Raw genomic sequence first — 18,632 nt, 5'->3', positions numbered from 1 at the left:
CCCCCCACACACACACACACACACTCTTCCCCCCATTTTGAACTTAAATAACTGAACTGGTTTTTGCATTGCTGCAGCAAAAAGCCCATATATAAGACACTTGATGAATGTGCACTTTACTCACTGTAGATCTTTTATTTTTCTATTTTTGGGTTATATTATTTGGTTATCAGAAACTGGGCACTATTTTAGGATTATTGCTGGTGGCACTTTATGATTATTACTATGTAATCTGTGAATGCTCCAGAGTTATCTCAGCCTTTTTTTTAACAATGACAAACTACTGAACTGAACTAGGCACCAGTTTGCAAGTCTTTAGTGAAATCAAATAAAAGGCGCATTTTGCAACAAATTATAAAATACACTTCCTGTCCAAAATGTTTTTTTAAAAAGTCACCACCTGGATTTAACTAAGATCTATGATGTGGAGTTGCTGCAGTTGGTCAGGTCTAGGTTCAGCAACAGTATGTGCTCAAAGAATGAGGTCAGCTGACCTGAATCTACTGAATGACCAGGTTATTCCATCAATGAATTGTTTCTTCCCTGCTGGAACAACGGGCATAGTCCAAGATGACAGTATCAAATCTAAAGGCGGTCCAATTAAATATTAGAGTGTGACCTTTTTTTTGGTGGCGACTATTTTTATTTATTTATTTATTTGGCTAGGCGGTGTAAGTTTGACATCCATTCTGTCCCTACTGTGCAATACCTGGACCAAAATAAATTCAGCTAAGATTAGATTGCTTTAAGTTCATGTTACAAGTTTGCATTAAGCAGATCAGGAACTGCAACTCTCATGAAAGACAGATGTTAAACTTCTCACAGCTTTAAAACCCCAGCTGAAACAAAGTAAGGACAAACAAAATCTAATTTCATCAAAAACTAAAAAATAAAAAAACTTTAAATACCCCATCCAAATATAACAAAAAACTGAACCTCATTATACCCCAAATAAGCTTGATTTGCATAGTATTCTTTGACTTTTTCAATATGATATGTACAAGATTGAAAGCATGGCTAAAAGTAAGGCAAATACACCATTGATTGACCTGCTCTGGTTTGTTTGTTTCTACAAACAAAGAAGCTCCAGAGTCCAGAAATATGAGAAACTAGTGCTCTGCAGAAAAATACATCTTCTCCACAGCTGATAAACAACAAAACAAAAATTTGTGTTTAGACTCCTGAGGTACTGCCATGAATTAGCAATCAAATCAACACCCACTGAAACGTTTGCAAAAATATATATTTATATTGTTTTGGAAATTTAAAGGGATAGATCTGTAGAATGGTTATGAACAATGAATATCTTACCTGTTATAAACAGGCAGCAGTATTTCACTTGGATGTTAGCTGAATTAAACTATCTTCTAATTTAGTTATCTCTGAAATAATTTGATTGTGGAGATAAAGCAATTAAAGAGGTGATGTTTATCAAACTGGTACAATTAAAATGTTTTTAACTGGTAAGATATTCATTGTTCTTCAACTTTCCACAGAACCCCACTTTAGAAGAGCTGAACTATCCCTTTTAAAAGACAAATACGACAGAACTATCAAGCTGTAACAGTTTGAACCTGGAGGTGTTTCTGTACAGACTGCTGCTCGTCAAATACAGAAAGAAAAAAAAACTCAATCAACATTCAGTGTTCTGATGCATAGAGGCCACCTGAGGATTGTTCCAGAACCACAGCAAGCAGCACGCTGTGGTCCGAGACAGTTGCAGGACACATTCAGAACCCGAGCAGTTCAGATAAGGGCAGAGGTCTGCTGAAACACACACACAGAGCGCTACAGGCTTTGATCAGCGGACCTGGAGTTTGCATACACAAAGAAAAAATAAATCCGCAGGTCGACTTCTTGGCGTCCAAATGTTTTACAAAAGTAGGCTGATGAGATCAGTTCACACAGGAAGCGGGTCGTTTTTGCTCGAAGGAAAATAAATATTTAAAAAAGGCATTTAAAAATCAAAATTACCAGATCATCTCACCTAGTAGTATCTAAAAAATATTGCTGAAAACATGAGTGAAATCACCGCAGAGGCTCTGCTGGGACGCAGCTACTGTTCCATAGGAATGTAGGACAGGATGGAGTGCTCCTGCGCCATCGCAGCCAGTTCTTTGAGGAACTCTGAGAAGAGGACGGTAGCAAAAACCTCTGTTTGATCCAGAGAGATGGCTTTGGGTTTGGGCGGCGGGGAATTCTTCAAGATTCGTCCCCCGTCGTGGTGACTGGAGCCACCGCTGCAGCTTTTATCTGAGTGGAAGAACAAGAAGACATAACGACGCACCGCAGAATTGAAGACAGTTTGTAAAAAAAAAAAAGCCCTGACGGCACAATACTTTTTCCATCTATGAATAATTTGAATCAAAAGCTGCAATCTTCTAATGAAAGATAAAAGTTGAAGAACATACGTATATAAAAGGAAGACCAATCCAAAATAAAATAAAATATGCCCTTTAGGAGTCTCATCTTTTAACAAACATTCCTCTGATATTTTTGAGCTGGGAAGCTGCAGGGACTCCAGTTCAAACATGCGGCTCAAAGGCTCGAACGAGACGCTCGCTAAGCTGCAAATCCGTGAACTAATGAAGTCATGTGGAATTTATCCTAACTCTTAAAAGAAGCACACGGTGTCGGCTGATTTTTACACTCATTTGATCATACTGGACCATTTTCCATCTTTGTGAATACTCAGACTTTTATTCTAATACTCGTGAGAATTGTATCTCACATGGCCACGATGCAAACATATAGAAAGCCAGATAAGGGCTCTCAAACTGAGAAAACGTAAAATACACAATTCACATTTAAAAGATACCGCTCAGTTTCCCAAAATGCTGAGCAGGAGTTTTACCACAAATCAATTCGACCAGCACATACTGATCGAGATGATTTAACTAAACTGCTCAAGGGGCCACAGTTACTAAAAACCATCAGCTCACAGGCTGGGCATCAGAAAATTATTGCAATAATGTAAATTGAATTTATGATATAAAATGCAGTTGTATTTTTTAATGAACTCACTAGCAGGTGGACTAAATTGTATAATATCTGCATATATTTGTATTTATAAAACAGAATCACCTCCCTGACCAGAATAAGTCATTTTAAGAATTTTTTTTTAATATTTACTCAGATCAGGCTGCAATTTGAGTACCTCCAAGATTGATTTAAGGTGCAAATAATCTAATCGTAGGTTAAAAAAAAGATAAGAATAAAATTTAGCAAATTATGTTTTAGCCAGTCTAGCTGCTCCACCTTTACCAGTCTTTTAGATTAAAGGGATTGTCACGTTATGTTTCAGTGCCTGAAGGCCTACAAATCTTAATAACGCAAAATAGTCACATTAGAATTTTTTTCTGTTATCAAAGCAGAATATTAAATTTAAAATGTCCATTTTAAAATAATGAAAGTCTTAGGGTGCATTGTTCCAACAGGAACAAGTCAAATCACTGGAGGCATGAGGACCTGCACCCCACCCTCACCAAATCCAGCCATTTTTGTTTCTAACTTCAAATCAACAAAACAGAAACAAGTCGTGGTAATGTTCTTATCTGACTGACTCTTCGGCAGAACATGTTTTTCAAACACTGATCAGCTGAGCAGTAAAAAGACGTTCCTGGCAGAAGGTGTGTGCTCACCTGTTGTCATACATGAAGCCTCTCTTGCCAGCAGCCAGTGTTGGGCTGTAGTGATCAGCTCCGGAAACTCCTTCCTGCTCGCAGCGAGCTCTTCTATCTGATTCTTCACAGTCGCGAGCACCTTGGAAAAAATATTGAAACCAGCTCTTGGATTTACATATGTAGAGTTCAAACAAGTGAGAATGAATTAGCTACAGCTTTGGCCGACTTGGAAGATTCAAATTTTCATCTGTTACCTGGTAAAGAGAGCGAACTGTTGGCTGAAAAACCAAGTTGGTGTTGAGGAGAAACGATCGCAGCAGAGGCTGAGGATAAGCAGCTAGCTGGGCCAGAATGCCAGTCAGCAACAAGTTGATGTGAAGCCTGTTGGTGAGCATGTTCTCCAAACGAGAAAACAGCACACTTATAAATGGACCTGCAGGACAGGGGAACATTTAAGTCAAAGAGGAGAAAAAAAATCTTGATTTCTATTCTATAGTTGAAGATGTTTCAGTTCCCACGTGTGGAGTTACAAGCTTCAAACATGCAGATTTTTCTACCTCCAAAGAGTCATTAGGGTCCTGATTATCCCTATTGTTTACAAAGGGATGAATCATGCTCGCAATAATGACATTGTGAGAGTTTGACGAATGGTTTCTCTTCAAAAAAGAAAAAAAAAGACTTTCTTTACTCCTCGCAAAACCAATTTTTCTCTATCAAGGATGAGAACATCATCTTTCAAAGAGTGACTGCTGGCCTGTAGATGAGTGTAAACTGTCGAGTCCTGGCCTGATGATGTTGTTCTTCTGTGTTGGGCCATCCTTTTAAACAGTGGCTCCCGTTTTTCTTTGATGTATAACTGGTCACAATCCTGCTGGCACTTAAAAGCATACACGTTACGCTGTACTGGGGGACCGAATCTTTGTGGGGAACCAGTCTTTGGCGTAATGTGTTTTGGGGTTTGAAAGCCACCAGTAGGTCATGTTTAGAAAACAAATGTCCCAGATTCTCTAAAACTCCTACAATGCTTTAAGAATCATCAAGACTTTAGGATCCACGTTTGCTCAGCTCACATAAGAGATGCTTTGGTCGTGCATGAAAAAGGAAATTAAAGAGAAAATAGGCATCTGGCTCAATGCTCCGTTGTAAGGTTTAGAAAACTTACTGTTTTGTTTTTTTGTTGTTTTTTTTCTTCCATTTGTGAAGTTTCACCTTTATAAGCATTTTCACGTGTGATGCATGTGACCAAAGCATTTCTCTAGTGATCCAGGTAAAACAAAGACACTAATGACTCCCTGGTGGGAGGGGAGTGAGATTTATCCTCACGTGAATTTAGCTGCATAAAACAGAGCATTTTGTGCAAATTTAAAACTTCAAACGCCACCGTCTTCTATTTTAATTTTAGCAACAGATGGGAAGCAAAACGTCTTCAACCACAGACGTTTAATTACTTTTCCTTTATTTACAGCAGCATTTAACTACTTTGTTTAAAAATGTTAATTGGCAAATTAACTATTATTCAGCATCCAAAAATGTATATTGCATTTTTCTGCATGTTTTTAGCAAACAAACCACTACAATATATATTTTTTTGTAATTCACATATTAAAACTTAATAACTGAATTTGATTTCCAAAGATTTTCCACATAGAAACAATGAGGTCTTTTAAAATCCTTCACCTGTAAAAGGCACTAAATAACAGCGAGAAGAACTTCCACTGCGAAGCCTTTGAATTGTTCCAAACGGGGAGCGCAGCTTCTCCGGCTCTGGTGTTTCAGCAGCAAATGAATCGAAGTCCATCATCTCCTCCTCTTCCTCCTTCTCCACCTTCTCCTCCTGCTTCCTTACTGGTGTGGCGGGCTTCTTCGTCTCTCCTTCGTCTTTGGCCCGTTTCCCACCTGCCTCAGTGTCCAGGGTACGAATGAGCTCCTCATACTGACTTAAAAAATCAACTCCCAACTCAGTGGGAGTTGTATTTGGATGGTTTCCGTTACAATGAGTCTGACCTTTGGCCTTCACCTTTTTGTCATTGTCAGCCATGACAGAGGTGGGGAGGGTTAGACTGAGAGCGTTTTTTGGAGGAACATCCTTTGGTTCTGGCTGTTCCTCCTCTGATGCCGAACCTCTCAGTTCACGGTTTGTGCGCTCGGCCTCCGAGCTGTCCTTCTTTGCGACAAGATCGTACACCATGACGTCGTCTTGGAACTCGTTTTCCTCGATGTATGAACCTTTCACCAGCATGATAGCAGTCTTCCGCATGTCCTGGATGTGTTTTGGGGGCTCAGATGGTGGCAGCTGAGGAGGTTCTGCCTCCACCGGAGTCTCAGCTGTCTGCACCGGACAGGCATCATAGGTATCGTCCCACTCCAGCTCCAGCTGGGTGACTGAGTGCGGCTCTCGACTCGGCAGGAGGCCGGGCCGAGCACTTGGAGGCAACAGCGGGGGCGGGCCTCTCTTCAGAGCCACTTGGGTTTGTCGACTCTCAAGCCCCGCCTCCTCAAGGACGCCCGGTTGGTATTTGTCGGGAGGAGGGTCCTCACCGTCGTACGGCGCCGACCAGACCTGGCAAGCCCGGATGCAACTGCTGATGCTAAGCCGGGCGTCATAGAGGTAATGGAGGTAACTGACATCCAGGTAGATCTCGGAGCCGATGGTGCAGGAGTTCCCCGAGCCGTCATCCACCGACGAGAAGTGATTTTGTGCGTCTGGTAAAGACAGAAAAGAAATGATGAAAGCTGACGTGCAGCGCTGAAACACAGCACTTCACACAGAGCAGAAATAATGAGTTTGACATTTAACTGCAGGTGGGGGTGAAGTGATATAATGCAGCAACACAGCGGGAGCTCTCGCTATTGATAAAAGCAGACAATCATCCGTGTTACGTGCCCCTGTTTCAATTAAATGCAGATCGGCCCCTTACAGCGCGCCACATGCCTTAACACATTTCTGTACTGTAACATTGAGAAATGATTTCAGTTTTTGTAACATGTTTCCTTCAGTACATTTAATTTTCTCCTACCTTTTTTAACCATCATCCCACTAAAATGTGGTTGGGTATAGTTAAATCTGATGAATGAATTCTCTTTACTGCTGATTTGAAAAGTTGTTTGTGAGTGTTTTGAAATGCAGGGACTCATTTGGATTTTTTTTTCTACTGGTTAAAGTTGATTAGCTGTGGTGGCCATGTTGAATTGGACTGACTCCCAAAAACTGTAAATGTAAATTCAGGAACAACTTTGTGAAACTGTCAGAAATGGAGAGATTGCATTAGTTATTGGCAAAGTTATAAACAAAGTTCTTGTGCAATCTGTTTGGGCTCAAAACAAATGTCTAACATTAGACTCACCTACTATCACACTATACTGTATCCTAACAATACCTATGAACGTGACTGATTTGTGTTTACTAGATAGAGTTCATTTATGGGGGCGGCCACCTTGAATCTTGTCGACTTTTAAAAGTTATTCACTTGTACATCTTAATAATACTTTCTGAGAATTTCCTTCAAATCGGTTTTGTGGTTCATAAAATATTTTGCTTACAGACAAGGTTTACTTCAACAGTTATGGTAAGATTTTTAACAAAGCCTTTACTCAATGTTTTAGCACTTTGTTTGGGATTCAGCTACCACCATGTAATGTTTTAGATCGTTTTGTGTTTCAGCGGCTCATGAAATATTTTGCTAATACACACAGACAATTACATGATCACCCGCCTTTCTTGGCTGTTGGTGATGCATACGAAAGGAATGTCATGGAAAGCAGTCCCACAACGACTGACTTTGGGCCTTTTTGATACCCTTGAAACTGTTATAGACCTGCCATGCTAAAAAGAGTAAACTCATAACTGCTTTATGCAAAAAACAAAATTAGTACACAACCATCTCTTTGATGTTTTTCTAACTGATCATAAATGATGTACAAAACTATGACTCTCATCCAAAAGAAATCCAACAAAAACTTGTCCTGCTTTCACATCTCATTACCTTTGCTGCTGGAGTTGCTGGAAGGCTCCACCCCCCCTTTAGAAAAGAGGATGGAGTCCAGCTGTCGGAGGGGCGGGGGGCTGTGATCCGGAGCGCAGCAGGACGGCGTCAGAGCCAGAATCTTGGCCGACGACAAGGAGTAGAAGTCCCTCTCCCTCACCACGCGCCTCTGGCTCAACATCATGTGGTTGCAGGGGATCAGGTATCTGCAGAGGCAGAGGGGCAGGTGTGACAGGAGAACCAGTGGTGGGAGAACAATGGCAGAGGGAGGGGGGGCAGACAGGTAACGGCAGCGGGAGGTCGAGGATAAAAAGCTCATCGTAATGATGTTGCGATGTAAACAATGTCACGTCTTTCTGTGTGACGTGGGCGTGTCTGCATGAGGGCCACTCACTTCAGCACGAGCTGCAGCATCACATCTTCACAGTAGAAGCTGATGAGAGTGCGGAAAAGTGCCAGAGACACTGTGCCCAGCTGGGATGTTTCATGGGAAGGAAAAAATAATGAGACATACAGAGTAAATACTAAAATCATCAAATGAGTAAACTTTAAACAGGCAGCTACTTATGTATCATGTGAATCTCACTATTGTTTTTACTGTTTTTTTATATTTTTGGTACAATAAAAACACTTTTGCATATTTTGTGTGATTTTGGCCCAATTTGTGCAAATGAGAGCTACGGCTTTTGGGTTTTTGTAACTTTTAAACTTTTCATGGGGGGACGGGGATAGTTTGTGTCGGCAGGTTCAGTATTACCTGGAAAGGGGTGTTGATGCGGCTGACCAACGTGTCTAAAATATAGACGCTCTCGTGCTGGTGGAGGAGGATGAAGGAGAGGAACGTCTGCAGCAGGGCCGGCTCAGACACGCTTCTCAGGAACAGGTCGAGGTAAGCTGTGGTGGTCATCACCTCCTCTAAAGTGAGCTTCACAGACAGGAAACATCAGTCAAGCCACAGATCAGCTGAAAGTTTATTTATTACATTTTCTTCTAGCTTTTCAGCAACTGAGACCAAAACAAATGCTCTTTTAGATCCATCTGGATGACAATTAGTGGCTAACTCTGTATTTACACTGCATGTGGCTCTGATCTGCTCCTTTCCATGTTTTTGTTTAAAAAAAAGGATGAAAAAAAGGATAAAAGGAAGGGAGTCCAACCTTGTGCAGAGCTGGTGCAAGGACAGGCACAAGAAAACCATTGTAGATATAAGCCACCAACTGGTCCTTGATGGATGGATGAGCCACCTGGTTTTAGAGAAATGTCAGTAAAAACTGTAGTCGGGCAGAGGAGCGGCCAGATTTCAAAAGATGGACCTTGGTGATTACACCCATCGTTTTCCTTCAGTCAGCACACGCATTCACCTGAATCACGGCGTTGCAGAACTCTAGCGAGTTCAGAAACTGGACGAGCGACGGCATCCGCAGCCAGTCCTCTCTGTGAAGGCAGTGCCACTCTTCACTGGGAACGTCCAGCTTGGTGGGAAGAGATGAATACAGGCCACTCAGCCCTGTGGCCAGCACCTGAGGAGGAGAGTGCCAGAAGAAGATCCTACATTATTCTCAGCTTCACCGTGTCACTCGTCAGACAGCACATTTGGGTCCTGAGGGGGAAATTCTTGACAAGTTTTTAAAAGTCTGACACAAATACGATTCACAAGGAAAAAACAACTTTTTAGAACAATGGCATGGATTTTTTTTTCTTTAGAGCTGGTCAAACTGTGCACTGTGATTTGTGATCAGATACCTGAAAAACTTCTCATCAACCTCAGCCGTTTGAGTTTAAAGTTAAACATTACTATTGAGCTATTTTACTCAGAGATTTTGCAAAACATCAGCATGACAGCACTAATGCTACATGCTGGCCATTTATCTAATACTGCTTTTGGCTCTGTTAAACCTTTTTGTCATTGGTCATCTATTTATTCAGTTAAAAACTACAAACAGCCTGTGAAAATCTCACCAAAAAGACAAATATTTTGTCACATTATCAAAAGAGGTGCTACTGATTACATTTTATACACTTTCAAAGTGGAAATATCAACTTTTAAAATCTTAATAAACCATTCATGTTTTTCATATTCTGTTTATATTAGTAGGCATATTAAACGGTTACAAAAGCAGTTAGCACCTTCATTGTCTGAATTTTTTCACCTCTCCCAGCTCAGAATAAATGGATGTTTTTGGCTTCTTGTAAACTTTAATAAGGCAGTATAATGTTCTGTAATTGACAACTAAACCAAATTATAAACAAGCACAGAGCTGCAGCAGATTTTAACACTCAGCATACATTTAGTTGTATGCCTCTTACATACATTTGCAACATTTGCAAGTTAAAAAGTGCCAAAAAAACGAGTAGAACATAAATTTGAACTCATTAATGCTGTAGTCTCAACACAATAAGAAATATTAAAAGGAAAAAAAATGTATAGGTCCTCTGGACGGGTTATTCTTTAATGAAACGTTTCGTCTCTCTTTCAAGAGACTTCTTCAGTCTGAGAGTTTCAGGCAAAAATTTTTGCCTGAAACTCTCAGACTATACAATATTTACAATATTTACAATATTGTATCCTATACAATTTTTTTCCTTTTGATTTTTTACCTGGATTACTGAGATGCATCAGGACAATAAGAAATATTGTCTTCTTTAAGAACTCTTTAGTATTTTACAAAGTAGGATTTGAAACAGCAGAGCTCTGTCTGATCAGGGTATCATTAGCATTGTGGTAACGTATATCTTCTCAGTACTATTACCCCCTCCTGTGGTTTCTGTGGATGCCTTTAGAACTAGAAAATTCATATTGTTTTACTGGCATTGCATCAAAACCATTTTTCATTTTCCCATGCACTCCCTGCAGCTGCAGATAAAGGCAATTATTTATATTGGATCAGCTCAGAGCAGAGCTGTAATCCTACAAATGACAACTATTTGTACCATTCAGAGCCAGATTCTGTTTTAACCTTTGGAAGTGGGATTTATGGAATAATCTTCATGTTTATACTAATTGTGACACTTGGGGTCTCACTCATTTTGGAGAATAATTGCAATAATGCTGATAAAGAGGGATAAAACATTTTCTTTCATAGACAATAAAAAAAAGATAAAAGAAAATACTGACATCCTATGAGGAAAAAGTCTTTTTTAAATATATTTTGGACTCACTGGGCAGAAGAAGGTGTTCTCCACGATGTGTTTGGCCACTCGCTCATTCTCAGCGGACAATGACATGATTAACAGCAGGGCGTCTCTTGCCTGCTGGCCCACCGTCCCCTCCCTGTGAATGTAAGGAATGAGCAGGGAGAAGATGAGGAAGTTCGTCGCCCCCTGATCCTCGCTGGTGTGGAAGAACAGCTCCAGAATCGAGGGGTCCTTCGCGAGGACGCAGCAGAGCTGGTTCAGCAGCAGCACCAGTTCCGTTTCGACGGCCGGCGCCGCCGCGCCCGAGCAGGAGGACAGCAGCATCATGAGCGGCCGCAGGACGGGCTTGTGGTGCAGCAGGGGCTGGCGCGCCTGGCCCACCAGCATCTCGTACATCTTCAGCTGCTCCAGCTTCATGTCGTCCGTGAACTCCCGGCGCAGGCTCCACACGAAGAGGCGCTCCATCACGTTCTCCATCAGCACGAACTCCAGGATGGGGCCCATGGCGCCGGCCTGGCCGCTCTCCTCCTCCATCAGCAGGAAGAGCATGTGCTCCACGTAGTTCTGCACGGCGCTCGCCTCGTCGCCGGGGATCGGGCCGAAGCGGTGGCTGCCGCCGGAGGAGCCGGAGCTCAGGTTGATGACACTCAAAGAGGACAGGGCGGAGCTGCTGCGCAAGGGGTCGTGCTTCTCAAGGATCTTCACAACCTATGAAACAAAAATTCAGGTTTAATCAATAACATCTGTTATAGTGTTGATACAAAACCTCTGGTACTGACAGATGTTTTCAACAATTCTTTTTTCTCATGTAGCAATAATAATCGTTTAAAGTGGGATTTTCTGGAAAGGTTATGAACAAATAATATCTTACCTGTTGTAGATTGTTCAATGAACAACCTCAGTTCAGAGAAATAAAATTTAATTCTAACCAGACTGACAGGTTAACTGCTAGTCTGAGCAGCGGGGAGACCAAAACAAATTGGTGCCATTAAAATAAAATAAAATCTCCAATCTCAAATTTCAAAGAAGTTCTTGCAAATACAATTTTATATACCTTTACACTGCCAATAATTTAGCACCGCTCAGTTGTTCACATAATATTTTATGATTATTTGTAAGAGCAAATAGCAGCAGCTTGATGGAGCACTTCGGGTGCAGCCATGGGGCGCTTTCTGCAGGAATAAAATATTTCTGATGGAACGACAATCGTGTGCGACTCAAAAAGCTTTCAAAATGAAATTTGCACAAACTGCTTGGAGATTTTTAGTTGTTTTAAGATGGCAGCAATCCACTTTGGCTAGCAAAATTAGCTGATCAATCCAGTCAGTTTTAGCTATTTCAACAAACTGAGGCCATTCAAGGCACCACATCTATAACAGGTGTATTTAATCAGTCAGGGAAGTCATTTATCAACCTTCATAACTTTACTACCTGACTTTTTGATCAGTTCGCACTTTGTCCTGATTTAATAACCATGTACTTGCTAACTTCTCTTTGTAATTGTAAGAATATAGATAAGATGGTACAAGTGGACATCTGACACAAAGAACAGCTCTGCTTCCTTCAGTTTATTATCCTGGTCATTGTGATCAACTGTGGCACCAGTTTAAGTTCTTTTTATAGGCAGTTTAAGATGTTATAAATAACAAAAACCAACACATAACCGGTTTATTTTTGGTCTTATCACCACATCAACAAGCATACAGCTCTAACTAAACAGATAAAAACCCTCCCATTTTCCTGATGGTCGACTGGCTGCAGAAAAATGGGTGTAAATAAACCACGGCGGTACGCATGAACTCAGATAAACAGGGCAGAATGAAACAGCCTTGTGTGCTCAGGCATTCCCGTGTGTGTCCACTGTGTAGAAACCAGTGTCACAATAAAAAGGCCCAGTGTCCCCAGCCTGACGCGGCTGCCATGGCAATAACTGGTTGTGTATGACAGAACAGGGCATGGCTAATGGTAACTAGAGAACACAGTTTGTAATCCCAGCCTCGGTCTGTTGCAGCTCAGGCCTCAGTCTCTGGGGACACGATTAGCTGGAGCTGTGTTACGTGTTGAGGAAGTTTGGGCGGCTTGTTCTGTCTGGCTGCTTGTCAGTGGGATTACTTCAATCGAACTCAATGGACTGATTTTAAATAAACTTTTTTCTTCAAAAATGACTCAGTTTGTAACCTTTAACATCACATCTACTAATTTTGGATCTGTAATCACGTTGTTTTATTTTTTTAAGAAATCTGACAGCTGTTGTATAAAAATGTTTCCTTTCGAGGCGAAACCGCTACAGTGACTCACAACTCTTTATCATCAATGACTGTCAAAATGTGAATGAAGACAATAATGTTTTTGCCTGTGTCTGTCAACAAAATATCTCATGAGCCACTACACAGAAGTTTGCATTTGAAGCTGCCTGACAAGTTTTCCTGAGAAGGGTGCTGGCAAAACCATGTGTGGTCCGGGAGGCCAATTACAAGACAGCAGAGTCAAATTGCTGGCCTCCATTTCCTAAACATGTCTGTTCAGAACTGACGTAATGCAATTAATGCAACTAAATCAAACACAAAAGGCTTTATCTGAGAATTAAATAGAAAAAATGTCTAGTCCCAATATCATCTCTGCATCCCTTCAGTTTAGAAAAGCTGAAATCAACACTTCTCACTATGTAGCCGAGTGTTTGTGTGCTACTGAACAGAAATGTATTTATAACTTTTAATGATTTATTAAGGGTGTTGACCATGAACACAAAGAATCAGGTAATGACACAAACACAGTGAGCCATGTGAGCCCGGGACAGCTGCAGATAAGACTCAGCAAACGAACACAAATCCAATCCGTGGACACGGCGACAAGCAGAGCTTCTTCCTGAGAGACAGAGCCGATAAATAATTCATGCAACACGCTCCTCTGTTTTTATTTATTTACTTACTTACTGCTAGCTAAATCTGCAGGAAAGAACAATTATCAGGCAACAGATGGGACTAAAGGAGTGGGACTGTGCTGCCAGTAGGTGCGACTAACAAACCTCTTATTATCAGGATTCCAAGTTTTACCCAAATGTGAGGGAATATGAATCCAACTTGAAACGTGAGGCATATGCTGTGCATTTGTGCTGTTGTGGGGTTTTTATTGTCACAAACAAAACAGATTCCTTTTGTAGAAGTGTTAAAAAAAGACTTTCTAATTACGACTTTGTGCATGCTATGTTAGGAAAAAGGCAGCATATTGCTTACAAACCATTACAATATGTCTTTATGCAGTTGTAAAAAAGAAAAAAGCAAAGCAGAACTGTGTTCAAGGTTTCATATTCCCACGTAATACTATAAATCCAGTTTAATATAAATCCTTTTGAATGCTGAATATTTGACCCTGACTGGCTTCACGATTAAAAAAAAATCACAAATACTGCTTGTGTTCAGGGATTAGGAGATTTAAAGAAAGCATGCAAAAGACTTGAGAACTTAATAAATGTCTAACTTTGTCCGCCACTGTGCATTACAAGTCTCCATGAGAGATAATAAAAGCTCATCGGCTACGTTCACACTGCAGGTCTTAACGCTCAGTTCAATCATCCAGGACATGGAAAATAAAAAGATCAAAAAGAAACAACTGGACTTTCTGTTCCGTAGCTGAAGACGTGTGGAGCTACAATGTTTAAACTGCAGGACTCGAGGTTAGTACCATTATTTTTGGATCGATGCCACCTCACAGATAAAAGTCAGATGAAATGAGTGTTCAGACTGAAAACCATCTGATTCAAATCCAACAGCTCATCCCTGGAAACATGTTTTGCATTCATTATAACTACTAAAAACAGACAAACTGTGTTTAACTTAGCCTGACAAAGATCCAGTCCAGACCCCACACGCCTACAACCTATAACCCTGGGCTGAGGGAACATCACACGGCCCCACCTCCTCAGTGTGTAGCCAGGATCACACTCACGTCAGAGTAAAAGTTTCTCCCGCTGAGTGCAGGAGACACAGGATTATCAGGCTTCCAGGTCCAACAGAGGAGAACAGGGATACGTGCTGAGGTGCAGAACCAGACAATGCTTCACCCTGCCAAGATTCCACTGAACCTCACCACGCTGCAGTGCAGAGGAGGCTGCTCGCTGGGTTTGTAGACTTAAAACTCAAAATCTGATGAAACCCAGCTCTCATATCTGTGTCAGAGGCAGCAGTTTGTTGCCTGCGTGTGTGCCGTACCTGAGCCCAGTGGTTTTTGAAGACAATCATGCAGGTCTCCGGGTCCACCCCCTTCAGGACCAGAGCCTGTCCATCGCGGCTTCCATTGGCGACCGCCGAGGCCATCATGGCGACCGGGACGCGTGGCTTAAATCATGTCATACGAGTGCGAAGGTCCTGACAGCTTACTGGGCACAAACGTAACCACAGGGAGAAAAATAGTCGTGAAGAACCTGGGGAGTGGAAACAAAGGAAAACACACAGACACCATCATAAAACCGTACATCAGAGTGGCCCCGCTCTCAGCCTCTGCATGGCTGGACAGCAGCTATGACAGGCATGCAGGAAGGAGGACAACAAAAATGAGACGACTCAGTAGAGCAGAGATAGAAATGTCTTGCTGCTCTCTGGACTTCACACCGAGCGGTGAAATTGTTTTTGCTCTACCTCAGATGCCCGCAGAGGATTCCTGCTCATTACACAAGCTTTTTGACTTCAGAAACTCAACAGCAAGCTGAGGGAGAACTGTCCGTTCTATATGTTGTGTTTACAATGTTTAAATCTGCATTTCTTACAATGAATGTACTGAATGTTGCTGCAGATTAAAACAGACTAAAGGGCAGATTAAAAAAAACATTCAATATGCACATTGGCACTAAACATTTGGAAGACGCTCTCATTTCCAGGGAAGGAACAGATTTGTTGTTCCCCTCAGAGAAGACTTTACTGAGAACATCGATTCTGCCAAAAAAAAACATGAGTGGAAAAAAAAAAACAGTGTTTATAACGAAAAACTGTTTTAGGAACGTGAGTTAAAAACAACACAAAACAAACCTGCCTTTCAGGATTATATATCACAACTTTTTTTTAATATTGTGTTTCTACGCTTCGGTTTAGACAACACCACTTTCACCATGTTGTTTTAGCTAAAGATGGGAGAAACGGATCTTAACGAGTAGTTTGTTCATAGAGCCGTTCCATTTTGAACGAGTTACATCATCACACATGCCGTACGTGATGACGTCATCACGTCACAGGCCCCAAGAGCTGCTGTACTCCCTCACTCTGCCTGTTTTCCATAAAAAATTGAAGCGAGTGGCTGTCTCTGTAGTTAAGGAGGAAAAATAAATGGTATTACAAGGAGTTAAAGAAATAAAACTACCAACAGCTCATTGTGGTCCTCAACTCGGTGCATTCCTTGTAAGGAGCCATTCAAAAAATTTAGACTGTTTGCGCCACAAACTGAGCAAACGTTAAAATCTCATGCCGTCACCTGCATTTTACGAAACTATTTCTAAATTCACATGCAGTCACTCAGCTGTATTTACTCAGATCCCCTTTATGTCGACAAAACATGGATTCACAACAACTTCAAACAACTTTTTATCCAAAAACTTTGCCAGAGAGAGACCAGAAGAATTTTTAAAAAAGTTTACATTTCCTAATTTAGTCCCTCCTGACTTCCAAAGGGGCTGCAAACATGGCACCATGTTTATTTCTGGCACAGTCATGTTAAAACCTTCCTCTAGTTGTTACAAATCTACTAAACCAGCAACACAACATGCTGCAACAAGTTTGTGTAAAGAACTAGTTGTGTCCCGATACCGATACTGGCATCGGTATTAGGCCCGATACTCGAACCGATACCAATATTAAGATACTGCTATTTTGCAACATCATGCTGAATATTTGATTGGATCCTGTCAGAGGGGCTGTAGACTTATAAGGAAGGCAAACCACCTTGTTCTAAATAAAATAAATGCATTTTTAGTCATTATGTAATGTTTAAGTTCTAACTCAGGAAGGACTCAGTATTGGCAAGTAGTGATGCTCGATACTGTCAATTTTCTTTCCGATAGTGACACCGAGTAAATGTGGCTGGTATCGGCAATACTGATACTTTGTGATAACACACATAATGTATCTGGTAAATCTTAAAAAGTAGCGTTTATTCAAATAATCACTTTATAAATAATACATGACATAGTCATTTATTTTTTAATTTATAAGTCTTTCTTACCCTAATCTTATATTTGCTTAGCACAATTTAAAATTCTTATTCTAAAGAAATATAATAATTTTTGAATAGTGAATAAAAGTGAGAAAAATTTTTAAAAAGTTGTTACTTTGTATATTTTGTAGCATTGTTTGTAGGTTTGCAAGAAGGTCCCTGGCCAGAGCTAATGCTGTTTGTGGAGCCATGGCGTGAAAAAGGTTTGGGAACCCATCATCTAGAATGTAATTACAGTCAGAAGAAGCAGATTTTATGTTAAAATGACCTGCCATACATCTACAGGCTGAGTGACTGACTGAGCACAGGCCACTGTGTTGATGCATTACTCAAGCACAAGAAAAAATAGTTCCCTCCAACCACATATGATTTAGACAAGATTTGAATAGTTTAGTTATTTTCCACTATTTTCCTAGTAATGATATGCATTATGTGAAACAACTGAAGTATCAAAGTATCAATATTTTGATTTTAGTATCGATTCTAGAGCAAAGTTCTGGTATCGGTAGTATTGATATTTCAGTATCAATCTGCATATCACTATTGGCAAGTATCCAAACTGAAGTAGTCGTACTCTGGGACACCCCTCAAAAGAACTAAAGTATTTAAGTCACTACGCTTTCATGGCAGTATTAGAAATGTGTAAATTACTGCCAAAATTTTAACCCCTTATTTAATTTTTTAAATCTTATTCACACATATTGAGATGTTTGGGTTTGGTTGGAGGGAGTGAATTTGAAGCAAAAAAAATGTTTTCTTGATATCCAACCAAGTTAAGGATCAACAATGTTCTACTTCTTTGTTTTGACAGGGATGATTGTATACAAAAAATAAAATTATGTATTCGCTGCATCTCACTACAAGTTACAGATGTCATGGTGGTAATAAAACATTTGGAATGTGGGTCTGAACAAGGGAAAGGAAGTCTTTCCCCGAGTTAAACGGGCTCGTCTGCTGCTGAACACTGGCACTAGCTAAACAAAGTGAAGGGCTCACACTCCACAGAGCACTAACGACTGTCACCACGGGGGGGTCGACTGGAAGACACGCAGCTGCTGTACAGCCCAACGCCAAATTACAGCTTCTAGACCCTGCTCCTGAATGCATCGCCCAATAAATCACAGCTCAACTCCTTTCCAGAGGATTGACTTTGCCTCATAATCATCCCCAGAAGTTAGCGTAACAAGGCCCCGCAGTCAAACTTTCACCATCTGCTTCTAGTTAGTGCTGACGCGGTCAAATTCTTGTAAAAGGAATGTGAAAAGCATTGTGGAGAGTGCTGGAATAACTTCGTGTGTGTGTCAGCTGTAGCTGCTCTGTTTTTTATTTTTATTTTATTTTCTTTTACCTTCCTTGGGTCATCCTTACGAGGGACGGCGTCACTCACATGGACAGGAAACTCATTCTTGTCCTGTTGTCAAAGCAGACATACACGTGGCGTGAGCATCGCATATGAGGGGTGAGGCATGATGGGAAGTGACTCGAACACGAGTAAATTGCTCCGAGAGCCACTTGGATGGAGACAGAGAGGAGGTTACGTGAGAGGGAGGAACAGGGAGGGAATGGGAGGGAGGAGAAGGACTAACAAGTGGAAAACAGGTTGGTGGGAAGCCTGCAGTAAAAGCTTAAACATGTTAGGTCAACTCCTCAACTCTTTAGTAAAATCCATCATGAGATTTGTTTAATATTATAT

General features: G+C 41.0%; 1 protein-coding gene across 1 annotated transcript in view; it reads right to left on the bottom strand.

Moving 5' to 3' along the window:
* Positions 1 to 856: 856 nt before the first annotated feature.
* fhip1aa (FHF complex subunit HOOK interacting protein 1Aa) overlaps positions 857 to 18,632 on the bottom strand; it is a gene marked incomplete in the record, with an annotated part of 28,648 nt that continues 10,872 nt past the window's right edge. The window contains 11 exon segments of the mRNA XM_014020679.1: positions 857 to 2,253; positions 3,642 to 3,762; positions 3,878 to 4,056; positions 5,301 to 6,326; positions 7,607 to 7,812; positions 8,001 to 8,080; positions 8,364 to 8,531; positions 8,764 to 8,850; positions 8,968 to 9,126; positions 10,766 to 11,449; positions 14,950 to 15,160. Of these exon segments, the coding sequence (XP_013876133.1) occupies positions 2,057 to 2,253; positions 3,642 to 3,762; positions 3,878 to 4,056; positions 5,301 to 6,326; positions 7,607 to 7,812; positions 8,001 to 8,080; positions 8,364 to 8,531; positions 8,764 to 8,850; positions 8,968 to 9,126; positions 10,766 to 11,449; positions 14,950 to 15,057 (3,015 nt within the window).

Source organism: Austrofundulus limnaeus, unplaced genomic scaffold, assembly GCF_001266775.1.
Source record: "Austrofundulus limnaeus strain Quisiro unplaced genomic scaffold, Austrofundulus_limnaeus-1.0 Scaffold263, whole genome shotgun sequence".
Taxonomy (NCBI): Eukaryota; Metazoa; Chordata; class Actinopteri; order Cyprinodontiformes; family Rivulidae; genus Austrofundulus; species Austrofundulus limnaeus.
The sequence above is the reverse complement of the archived record's forward strand: the minus strand, read 5'-3'. Positions and strand labels throughout refer to the sequence as shown.